Here is a 12,823-nt window from a genome sequence, read left to right as displayed (position 1 = left end):
GGGAAGAGGTGCCTATGTTAAACAGTCTGCCTTCGCTTAAATGACCAAAAAGTAAAGAATAAGAGAATATGGCTCAAATATGAATAAGAACAAATATACAATATAAGCCCTGCTGAATTAGAGGATTTCAAAAGTTTAAGGAGAGAATTACAAATAATTCATAAAAATCTTCAATGCTTACATTTTTCTTTTTCTACCCAAATTCAGTCGGAGTTTAGCAACTTTGGGATATAAACCAGCACAGATGACAGCCTTAATTATCTTCTCATTATCTGTTAGGGATGGGAAGGTAGAGAAAAAAAGTAAACTACTGATAACAGTAGACAACAGCAACAAGTTATTTACTGTATTTTCTGCGTTACCTGAATTTGTATTAGATTTTGGGTCTCTAGGATTTCTACTGCTTACAAATCCAGCTCCGAGAAGATGCTCAGCAAACTGCCCTTTCATGTCATGCAGCATCTGGGGGCAGTGGTAACAAACAGAACTAGAACACCTTTCACACAGATTTACAGGGTTATAAGGCATGTACACATAAATGAATGTAGCTATAAGCTTCCCCTGCTAAACAAAACACTTTTGCAAAAATGTGATGTTTTAGTGCAGGGACTGGTTAACTGTAAAATTTATAAAAACCTGTTTTTATCAATAAAGTTTGATTTGAATGTGGCCAGCCATTCATCTACATATTATCTACAGTTGCTTCTGCACTCTCACGGCAGAGGTGAGTGCTGCAACAGAGACTATATGGCCTGTAAGCCTAAATTTACTATCTGATCTTTGACAGAAAAGGTTTGCCTATTGTGGGGAATAACACTGATGTTTAGGGATTTCTCCATTTTGCAAAAGACTCTCTAATATAATTTTCAAAATTGCTCTCCACCCCATATTTTGAAAAAAATACAGAAAAGCATGAAGAAAATGACCAACATCCATATTTCTACTACTCAGAATTAACCACTGTTAACTGGCACAAAAGCTTTGGGCCTATTTTTTGTTTTGTTTTTAAGAAAAATTACTATTTGGGTAAAAACGATGCAGCTCACTATAAAGCATTCAAGTAACATAGAAAAGTACAAATGAAGAAACTTCCCTAAACTCAATACTGTCAGAAATATCATTGCATATATACTGACAGAAGAACTAGACAGAAATCCTATCCTAAAAATGGGATAACAGTATAGAAGCTGTTTTTATAAAAGTATTATAATTAAGTTTAGTTCAATTTAAAGAAGTTAAAGAGAAATGAAACTGAACTAGATGAATCTTACATTTTCATAATCACAAGAGACATTTAATAAAGGATCCTTGTGAGCTTAAAAGAAGAGATGATGGAACATACAGTCAGCTGTATTGAAGTGCATATCCTTCTATGAGCTGTGTCACTGTAGCTTCCCCACCTAATTTCTCTTAACTGACTCACTAGGCCACCTCCTGGTTTTATTACCATTATTATACACTGTTCAGGATAATAACCTTTACGTTCTATTCTGTATCCGTAATTCCCAACACTGTTCTGTATTCATCATATATTTAGACAATTTCAACGTACACCATTTAGTATGCACTCTCCATTCCTGAATTCTGATTCATCTCTTAATGGGCAGCATTTCACTGTCAGTGAGCTCTTCAAGAACAGCTCACAGGCGCGGTACTTTGCTTTCTTGAACACCTGTCCTGTCTTTACACTTGAATTAATATCTTGACTGGATATAATATCCTCAAATAACACTTAAATTCAGCCATCCTTTCATACTTGTGGTTCATTTCATTTTTTTCTGTTTCAGGAAAATGTTCTTACACATCTCTCTGAATACATACTCAATTGCACTTTCATTATCCACATACAGACGCTGATTATCTTCAGGACAGATCAGTCCTCTCTTCCTGTCTATAAGCTTTTCCTTACTGTTTTACTTTTTTTCTTTTGTGGCTGCATCTATAAACTGTGATTATCTCAAGCCTTTCTTCTAGAGCAGGAATTTGCTTTAAGGGTTGTCCATTTAGTTCCTTGTGATTTTTTTGGTCTTTCAACTGTCTTCCTAACTCAGCATTCTCTTCATTCATTCTACTGGTTTATAGTCATGCACGGCATAACGACATTCAGTCAATGACGGACTGCATATATGATGGTGGTCCCATAATATGAGTACTTACAGCCTAAGCGTGCAGTAGGCTACACCACCTGGGTTTGTGTAAGCACTCTATGATGTTCACACAACAACGCATTTCTCAGAGCGTATCCCCAATGTTGAGCAATGCATGACTGTACTTCCTTATCTCTGTCTTACTGAACTCATATTCTTAAACTGTTCCATGATATGAAGAGCTTTAAGGTATTTTCTGTTGAGATATGCTCTGTTCCATTGTTTTTTTTTCCTTTGGCTGTGGTATCTTTCAGAATTGTCGTGACTCTTCTTTTTGTTAATGTTTGGGCACTTTTGAAGAAATATGCTAGATTCTTGATTCTTTTACTGCCTGTAGATTTGTTAAATGTCTAGTACCAGGGTTCATGCCACACAGCTGGAGTGTAAAGGTAATGGAGAAAGTGAGGTTATGACTACTCCCACTGGCTTGAGATCACTTCTCCAAACCAGTGTTGGGTCTCCAGTCTGATGCGCATCTGCCCTATTTATTGTTTACTTCCTTCCATTTCACAAATGCCTATAGGCCAGTGTTTTCTCACTACACTGAATCAGTTAAAGATAAAGATACCTACCAGAAAATTAAAGATACTCACCCTATTTGATATTTTAAAATAGATTTTAGGAGTGTTAGGGAAATTTTTCAGGTTGAATCACCAAAATGGCAACTAGAGGGTGGGCACAGGAATGGTACCTGAGCCTCAATGAGTTTTCCTGGGGACTCTGGACTGTCGCTTCTTTTCTTAGCCATTAGTTTTTGTTTATTGTATTACACATCTTTTCTTGTTTTGTTGCAGTGGATTTAATAAAGACTCCTTCTATTATTTTGTATGATTCAACTTCATAAGACAAACCCACACAACTTTTTGCTACAAATCTAACTGTACAGAAAGGATACCTATATTCTCTAATCCAACACAAATGAGAATCACTTCAAAACATTCACCTTACCTGCAGAGTGTTTGAAGACAGAAAATACTCCCAGCAATAGTCTTTTTCATATCTGAACCCACGCCGTCTAGCTTCCTCCCAGCCCTATGGACAAAGAAATGAAGAAAAACTATCTATATTGTTCCCCGAAGCAAAGACGGTTTGCTACTTTATCTTTATTTTGGTAACAATTTAATCTTCTAATATTTCATTTTCTTTGTAAAAAATTCAAAGAATTTTGAAATTTACAAACTAAACACACATAAACTCCCCATGAACCTAGCCGTTAGAGATAACCAGCACTGAATTACCAGACCTTTCTTTATACAAATAAGTACAAGTTCTATAGTAATATCTTGTGTATTTTACATAAAATGGCATCATCCTATATATATTAATCAAAAAGAGTACTCTGTGGAACAAACTGCAATGCTATTACATATTTTCAACCTCATAGTTGTTTTTTTTTTTCAGCTAGAGAAGAAGGGGAGGTGCGGAAAAAGAATGAGCTCCAAGGAAAAAAAATGCGTGAATTTTCTCATAATATGTAGTACAAATCTGAATCTAGAACTACAGCAAAAAATGCTGTCTCTATAAACCAAATTACATTTAAATTTTGCAAAAATTGGTGATAAATGTTTATCCTTGGATAAGCCTGGCTTTGGGAGCAGAAAATGTCTCTTTATTCTGAATAATGTACGTGATTATGATATTCTATCCAAATGTTAAATCTGCATACAGGAACAGTTTATTAATGAACAGAAGGAAACTTTCTGTCATGAATGTCAATAAGACAAAAATATAATCAATAATATCAAATAAAATTTTAAAATAAATTGTTCACTTGTTCTGCTGTTATCAAAACATACATACAGACTTCTTTTCTAAAAGGGTAAATGTAATAGGTAAATGTAATGAGCAATTACAAAATTGAGAAAGGATGTACAATTTTTTTTTCAAATGTTCACCTAATTTTAAACATTCTCACTTAGTAATTTACTCCTGATACCTAATGCAGATTTTAAAAAGTTACATATGTTTCTATTCTATGATCAGCTTTTCACTTGAATAAACTGTCACTATCCAGAACAAGTTATTTTTTTTACCTCAAATGCATTCACGACAGTCAAGTGGTCACTTTTAGTATCTTTTGCCAATTCTTTTCTTCTTGCATCTGCAATCTTTTCTTTTCCCTTAAAAACCAAACAAGCAGATGAAGGCAGCTTAAATTCCTCTGATGGTACATAATAGAGAATAGCATTCTGATAAAAAGCCAATGGAAAAGGTATCTAAGCAAACAACTACTCTGTGTCTCTAAAAACACCTGGCCTTTTGTCCGTATCTTTCTCACCAATGGAATGACGAAGGGATCTTTGAAGCTGAGACTAGCAGCAATGGTGAGTACTGGGTCTAAGCAACAGAACAGAGCTCCAAAAAGAATCATTTTTCCAATGTGTGGCTCAACTGGTAATCGTGCTAAGTGGACTCCAAGAGGCGTCAATTCTTCTTGTTTATCCAAAGCGTTCTGTAAAATAAGGTTTTACATGTAAATCAGTATAAAGCATCACATTCAAAGCTATTTTAGTTTGCTTTAAAAAAAAAAATCATAGGCCACTCCTAACTCTCTTAAGCCCAAACGCCCTAACATTGCTCAGCTTTAGTTTTCTTCATCAAAACATAAGTTTTAAGGTCAGCAAAGATTGGAAACTTATTTAAACAAACACAAAACTAATCCACAAAGTGGCTTTACTATAAATGTTAGGAGAAAAACGAGAGAAATAACACATTAGCAAACCTTGAATCAAATGAAAAAAGAAATCACCCCGTAAAGAACAAGAGCTGTGGGAAAAACAAAACAAAAAAGACACTATTATCTATTTGGAATATACAATGCATAACCCCTCAATTCTAGCAGTTTAGGAGGCACGCAACCAAAAGGCGTTATCTAGAACCACTCAAAATGGGGGTGACTTCTGCTCTGATTCCCTAGGTAATCTGGTCCAATCTTCCCACTGAGCACAGCTGAAAAAGCTGCTTGAAGACACGGAGGAGTGACAAAAGAATTACAAGTCTAGGATTTAGGGAGGGATGGAAGTCCAAGGAGGTGAGCCCAACGTTGGGGCTTCTTTTCCTGGCAGAAGCAACATAAATCCTCTCTGGAGGAAATTATCATCATCCCAAGCTTCAAATTTTTATCTACAAAGAACTTTGTAAATACAATGTCCAGTACACAATTAAGATAACTAGGCACACAAGAAGATTTGAACAAAAAAAGTAATAAAAAACATCATCTCTGGATCTCATCAGACCAAGACTTCTACTAAATACTTACGGAGGAAATAACCTAGATCTTACAAAAAACTACTCAGAAGACAGAACAAGAAAAAATATCTAATACTCCCGAATTGTTTTCTGAGCTAGTATGATCTTCGTACCTAACTAACAGGGACATGAGGAGAAAGGAAAACCAGTGAATAATCCTACACGAGAAACCCAAAACCAAATAATGACAAAGTGAATCCCAGCAAGTTAGGTGTGTTTCAGGAATGAAACATCTGAAAAATCAATGTAATTCAATACATTAAATTAAACAAGAAAAATCATATAATCATATAATCTCATTAGAGGCAGAAAAGGAGTCTGATAAAATCAATTATCCATGCATGATAAAAACCTCTTAGTAAACTAAAAATAGAAACTCTCTTAATTTGATAGTTTCTATAAAAAATCTTGAACAAACATGCTTAATGAATTGTTGACAGCTTTTCCTTTGAGAATAAGAACACAAGAATGCATACCATACTGCTCAACATTGTACTAGGGGTCCTAGATGATTGGAAAGAAATGATTAAAACTGTGATTATTTATAGATGTGTCTGTGTGTGCAGAAAAAATCTACATATAATTATTAGAATAAGTGGGTTTCACAGCATTGATGAACACAAGGTCAATATTCAAAACCAATTTCCTTTCTCTATATCAGACTCACAACAAAATGAAAAATTTAAAAGTTAGAATAGAATCCAAAACTATCACTAACCAAGAAATAAATCTTTTAAAAAGCTGTATAAAACCCCTATACAGAAAGCACTGAAACAGTGAGAGAGATTAAATACCTAAATCAATGGGACAGATCATGTTCTTGTTTGGTAAGACTCAATATTGTAATTAAGGCAGTGTGGCACCAGCTCAGGAAAGAAGTACAGACCAATACAGTAAAAAAGAGCCTATGAACAGACACACAAATGCAGAGACACCTGATTTATGACACAGGCTGCAAAACAAAGAGAAAAGAACAGATTTTTCTACAGTGTTCGCTCAACTGATCTATATATATAAAAACTTTGACTCCTATCTCACCATACACACACACACAAATCAAATGCAGATGGATTATATATCTAAGTGTGAAAGACAAAACAATAAAGTTAACACAATATATCTTCATGACTCCAGGGTAGATAAAGACTTACTAAAGGACGAAAACCAGTAACAATAAAGAAAAAGACTGATAAAGAAATACTTAAAACATTTGCATCAAGAAACACTAAATAGTGACGAATATTCCTATCAGCATTATATGTAATAGCCTCAAATTGAAAATAACCAAAATGTCTTTCAGTAGTCATATAATAAAATATGGTAAAGAAATGAAAATGAATGAACTATAACTAAAAGAAATAATGCTGATGAATCTCCCAATGTAAAGTGAAAGAATCCAGACCCCTTTTCCTCTCCAACCCCTCCTTCCTATGTGAGTTCACATCAAGTTCACAAAATAGGCCAAACTAAACTGAGCTCTTTATAGAGATGTACACTTGTATGGTAAGACCACCATGAAAAACAAGCAAGAGATGACATTACACTCATGATGGAGGTTATCTTTGGAACTGAGGGACAGTGGAGGGATTGGGAGAGGGTAGGAGGTGGGCTTTTAGGATACTGGGAATGTTCTTACTTCTTGACATGAGTAATGATTACATACTTGTGATAAATCATTAAGCTGGACGTCTTTGTTTTGCTCATTTACCCTGGATGGGCACGCTGCATTTCACAATAAAAATGTTTTTAAACACATGGGCTTCAGACCCTTCTGTTGGCAGGGATTTGCTGGCCTTTCACGATTTTGCTGCCTACACGCTAAGTGAAGACTGGCTCTTGAGTTCGGGTGGGAGGCAAGTCATCCCATGGGGGCTGCAGAGTCCAGCTGTCCTCTGGTCGCCCACCTCGATCACAGATACTAAGCGGATTCTGTGATCACCACGCAGCTCTCCACAGCTACATGCTAGGAGAGAGAAGCCTGGGGCGGGGAGGAGGTCAGTAGTAGAACTGCACCACTCCCTGAAACACCAGCAACCTCATTAAATCCAACGCAGATTCCAACGAAGATAGTTAGGCTATTTACAACGCTGTTCATTTCAACAACTTACTACTCACATTGAGAACTACTGCAATGCTCTGACATGGGCCAAAATCTCAAAATTATCTGCATGGATGGCTCAAATAAAACTGAAATATGTAAAATACACCTTCCACACCCTCTAACCCAGCATCAATCAACAGAACTTGCAGCACAGACAGAAATGTTTTATTTCTGTGCTGTCCAATATGGCAGCCACTAGCCACATGTGCCTACTGAGCATTTGAAATGTGCAAGTGTGAATGAGGTATTAAATTTGTAATTTAATTAAAAATTAAAATTTAAATAGTCGCATGTGATAGTGGCTACTATACTGGACAGCACAGCTCTCTCTAACTTTTCTCTCCACTCTAGCCTCTAACGCACAGCCACTCCTGTGCCCATTCTCAACGTGGTCTTGTGGAGGGATGGCTACCAACTAGGTGGTCACTTGGCTAAGATATTGAAACTAGTTTCTCAGAACACTGACTTCATAAAAAGAATTAAGAAAAAAAGCTATAAGAACAAAACGACAGGTGGGGATATGATATTTTCGAGAAAAGCCACCTGTTAGTATTCCTTCAAAAATACAAGAGTTGCCTTTATAAGATGTCCATACTGTCATTAACTTACTTGGATTCGATGAAAGCTGTAAAAACATTACAGTAATCAGAAAGAGTAGAATAAACCAATCAAATTCATTTCAAAAATACAAAGGAAGATGAAGACCAGTAACTAAAAGATTTCAAAACGTAATTTTAAATCAGGCCTATGATGAAAAAAATTGTGTGGAAAGGGCTCAGTATGAAAAGAACGTCACAAAGGTATCCTTTTATAACTTTCTAATTCACATTTCATACACTAATCTGAACAGCCGAACAATCAAATCTGGCACTGCACGTTCACTGGCCCACCTTGCAGTAATGAGAGTAATTTATAGTTAGCTGGCTTACATATGCTCTAACAGTCTAAACCTAAGGCAGAATTAAAAAAAAGTCAAATTTACCAGTTCCATCAGGTGTTTTATGGAGAGTGACACTGCTTCATCTGATGGTGGATCCATTAACCTACTCAGAAAACAAGCAATTCCACCTAGCCTTAAGATCTAGGGGGAGACAAACATGATTAAACACACGCCATACACTGACACAGTCCTGCCTCTGTCACTCATTCACTCAAAGCATTAAATCTATGCATGATTTTTAAGTTAGTTATTTTACCAGAACAAGTTAAAATTATATTTGTGATTCTCTAAAAACATGTTTAAAGGCAGATATACTACTTTCTACCACCCACCAACTCTATTAATGAGAAAAGTAGTCACTAAAATCTCAACAAACAAGTTGATTACCAATCACCTTAAAAATAAGAAGGCTAAACATATCAAAATACATATGATGCTGAAAAAATGGTATGTAGCTTATAATGAGGGGTAACATCCTAAGATGTGGTAACAGTAGCTACCATTCAGTGAACACTTAGCATGTGCCAGGCTCTGTTGTGAGAATTTTATGAGGTTAATTTAAGCAACTTGCCCAATAGAAAAGAACTAGCTTGTCAGGGGAGGAGCTGGGATTCAAACACGGGCAGTGTGACTCCACAGCAATACATGATTAAAAACTAATCAACATCTGAAGGAAGTTTAAAAACATAGTTTACTAACACATGCAAAAAACAAATGCATGGTAAAAATTCTTTCTTGCCGATTAATACTTTTTCCCATAAAAGACGTTGAGAATTAGAACCCCACTCCCTTGTTTCTTAACTGTCTCACTTAATTTACCTTTATTTGTAAACAAAGTTCTTCCAAAGGAGTTCTCAAAATTTCTGGCAGCTGATAGTCATCCAGGAGGGTTGCTCTAAGACCATTGTACAGATGATAGCAGTGACCAGGCTGAACTCTTAAAAGAAGGGTAGGGAAGGCACTGTCAGTGACATTTACTTATTTCATTTTCATTAATCATGTCTTCCTTCTCCTCATCTGTTTTGAATAACCTTAAATCCACTATCCCTACGCCCTAGTTTTAAGAAATACAAGATTCCTTCCCCCCACCAATAATGTGGTTCCCTATTTCTATCTTACAGATTCCACATCACTGTGCTCAGTAACAGCAGTCTACTTAGGTTAATCTCTATATGCCTTGTGAGCATTTTATGTAATAAATCCTGGCATTTTGTTAACATGGCATTATATTAACTTAAAAAGCTTTTAAGTCTGCACTATTTAGTGAGCTCTTAAAGGGATGTTGGAAAATTTTTTCCTATTGTTTGTATCTAGTGACATGCAAGATACTCTTCTTTGGACAATGTTAAGGACAGATGTGAAGAGGTGAGGGCATCCATGTATTTTCAAGCAGGATAAATATTTCTATGAGCTCTTGCTGCTACGGTGGGGGTTGGAGGTGGGGCCTTTTTCCCATAGGAATAAAAATAAATTCTAAAAATCTTAGCTATTTCTGTCATGAGTGTACAAAGACCCATCATCTATTATATAACATGCTTATAGAAACTAAAAGTAAGAGGGCCTCCACTGAGGACCACATGATATAGTCTGCTGTAGCCCTCAAAATAATTATCAATCTAATTAGGCTTTGCTAAAGGAATTTACATCCATGGAACCTATGAGGGACTATTTTCCACCTGAATTAAAACACTGTTAATTCTACAGTTAACCTCCACCAGGATAGTGAGGATGAAGCAGTAGATAAAATGTAATACTTCACTTACTTTATTTCCATAATTGTTTCATGGATTAAACGTAAGGCCTCCTATGTTTACTATTCACATATAACAGTGTGCCCAAACCCATTCACTATGGTAAACACTTTCTGAATTGGTATCCAGTGGTGACAGGTCTGCATGGGCAAACTCCAGTCCAGGGGCCCCTGCAAGTTCCCCCTGCTAAACTATGAGAAGAGGACACTTCTTGGACTAAGCCATGACTGTGGCTCAACAGTACCAACCACATAATTTACTAAACTACCTGGAAGTTAAATTATACTGGGATAATCTGCAAAGATTACAGCAAGTGAGCCAGAGCTTTACAGATACAGAACAAACCTAAAACAAAGGGCTGATAAAATGGTCTGTCAAGTTTTCTTTCAATTCTCCTCTCTTTACTTAAGCCAATATCTGAAGATTAACAGGAATCTTTTTGTTCTACCTGTTAAAGGCAAAAACAACCCCTCTCTTCCACAACTCTAGACATGATTCTAGCACTCATGTAAGTAAGGGTGTAAAAATACTGTGAAGTGTGCATGAAAATGAACAGTAGGTGCAATTATTTGTGTTAAAGGCAAATCACTTTTCCTACCATTAAGACAGAGATATTTTAATTTATGCTACCACCACATAAATGGGAAACAGGTACTTTCCTGGAGTTTTTGTTGGTAACTACTAGTGAAAAACCAGTACAGCTGTAATGTACAATGAGCCCAGGCTACCTGGATTCAAATCCTGGCTCTGCTGCTCACTGAGCTGTGTGACTTTGCACAGATTACTTAATTTATGTGAACCTTAATTCCTTGACCCTTAAAATGGAGAGAATAATGTACACCTCATCACACTGTGGTGAGGATTAAGCAAGTTAATGTAGATCAAGTGCTTAAGAGATGACCTGACACTCAAATAGTATCAGCAGTTATCATTATTAGTAATACATGCTTTTAAAATAAGAATGGAAACAAAATTATAAGTAATATAACTATTAAGAATAAAGAATATTAATTTTAATTAACCAGACTGAGGAATTAGAAGGTAGAAAAATCATAAAATAGAAAACTTGGCAGATACTTGTCCAAAGAAACTATGATTAAAACAACTTTTCCCATTTAAACTTCCCACTAAGTTTTAAAAAATATGAACAGTAATTCTACTAAAAAATATTTTTAAATGCCAGCGACACATTCTGCTACATAAAGTTTTGTTGTGTTCTGAAGGCTTCAGACGAAGGTCCAGCTTACCTCCCAGCCCGACCTCTCCGCTGTTTGGCATTGGCCTTACTAACCCACTCAGCAGACATCGTGCTGATGTTGTTCTGTGTGTCGAAGTGTGTCTCCTTTATTTTTCCTCCATCTATCACAAAAACTACATCATCTATGGTAATGCTGTTCGGAAAATAGATATATGAAATATTAAAAGCACATACAGGGATTTTAGAGCATTTTTTATTGGATCACATTGATTTTAGCAGTTCAGGATATTCACCACTCTTCTTCCCACATTTACCAATATTACAGGGATCCAGCACCCGAGGTGGCAGCACAGTGCCAATTTGGCAGATCACGTGCTGAATTCTTATTTGCCCACAGCCAAACTTCATAGCTTGCCTGATAGCTTTTGTACCTAGCTCTGTGGACCCCCCAGTGCCACACTTTAATATAAGCTTCCACAGAACAACCTGTCTCAGTGACTGTATATTAGTACCCCTAAGAAAATACAATAAATTTTAAAGGCTGTATATAACTAATTACCAAATTACCAAACAATTCTATTCCCAACCAGAAAAAAGGCAAAAAGAACAAAATTGACCTCAGCTCCCATGCTTCTTTAGGAAAGCTTTGGAAAAAAAGCACTTAAAAGGCTTTTTTTAGCCCCTCTGAAGAGGGCTAAAACATTAGTATAGTGAAAGAAAAAAACCAAACCTATGCTGATCACCATAACTAAATTAAAATAGCTTTATTTTTAAGAAATTACAAAGTATCTTGTAGAGAAAAAAGATTAACGTATATTAATAACTTACAGAGCTCAAAATTAATGTAATCATTAGTAGCTGATATTTAAAACAATTTTTACCTAGTCTCTGCAATGTTGGTAGCAATTACTATTTTCCGAACACCAGGAGGGGTTCTTTTAAATACCTGTAAGAATAAATACGTCAAAACCCCTTCTGATACATCATTCTTGCAATTAGAGGAATTACTTCAAACACTGTTCATTTTTAGCATTCTGTGTTCATTCACTGACACATGCATCTAATATTTATAGATATATTTATAAGGTATACATCATTTTCAATACTACAAAATTCCCTTTTGGTAAACCAAACCAAATCTCCCACAGATGTCAGAACCTTATCACAAACCAGATTTCAAATGAAATATGATAATTTAAATTAACAGAACGTTTTTAAAAAAGCTAGAGTATAAATGCCTTATTGTTTAGTCAAACTTTTGGTGGAGATGGAGAGAAGTTTAGTTTAAGAATGAGAATTATGAATTAGCCAAAACCATATGGGTAAGGACATCGACCAACCAGGTAGATGCCCGAGTCCTCAGAGTGGATGTCAGCTGGCTACACCACGACATACTAGCTTTTGAGATCAGACTGGATTAAAAAAAAAAAATCCTCT

The 12,823-nt window shown here is 35.8% G+C and overlaps 2 protein-coding genes across 3 annotated transcripts in view; one reads left to right on the top strand and one right to left on the bottom strand.

Annotated features, from left to right (window-relative positions):
* ARHGEF26 (Rho guanine nucleotide exchange factor 26) overlaps window positions 1–3,640 on the top strand; it is a 128,698-nt gene extending 125,058 nt beyond the window's left edge. Inside the window, exon 14 of the mRNA XM_058550637.1 lies at window positions 3,549–3,640. Coding sequence (XP_058406620.1) covers window positions 3,549–3,625 — 77 coding nt within the window. The 3' untranslated portion in view covers window positions 3,626–3,640. The remainder of the gene's footprint in view (window positions 1–3,548) is intronic.
* The window catches only part of DHX36 (DEAH-box helicase 36), a 42,021-nt gene that overhangs the window by 4,686 nt on the left and 24,512 nt on the right, over window positions 1–12,823 (bottom strand). For both annotated transcript variants that reach the window (XM_058550625.1, XM_058550626.1), the window contains exons 14-22: window positions 12,268–12,332; window positions 11,436–11,579; window positions 9,257–9,374; window positions 8,480–8,578; window positions 4,426–4,599; window positions 4,181–4,267; window positions 3,096–3,179; window positions 363–462; window positions 182–272 (exon numbers count right to left, since the gene is read on the bottom strand). In XM_058550625.1, the coding sequence (XP_058406608.1) occupies window positions 182–272; window positions 363–462; window positions 3,096–3,179; window positions 4,181–4,267; window positions 4,426–4,599; window positions 8,480–8,578; window positions 9,257–9,374; window positions 11,436–11,579; window positions 12,268–12,332 (962 nt within the window). The remainder of the gene's footprint in view (window positions 1–181; window positions 273–362; window positions 463–3,095; window positions 3,180–4,180; window positions 4,268–4,425; window positions 4,600–8,479; window positions 8,579–9,256; window positions 9,375–11,435; window positions 11,580–12,267; window positions 12,333–12,823) is intronic.

The sequence above is a fragment of the Diceros bicornis genome, chromosome 2 (genome assembly GCF_020826845.1).
Source record: "Diceros bicornis minor isolate mBicDic1 chromosome 2, mDicBic1.mat.cur, whole genome shotgun sequence".
NCBI classification, from domain to species: domain Eukaryota; kingdom Metazoa; phylum Chordata; class Mammalia; order Perissodactyla; family Rhinocerotidae; genus Diceros; species Diceros bicornis.
This window is presented reverse-complemented; position numbering and strand designations above follow the sequence as displayed.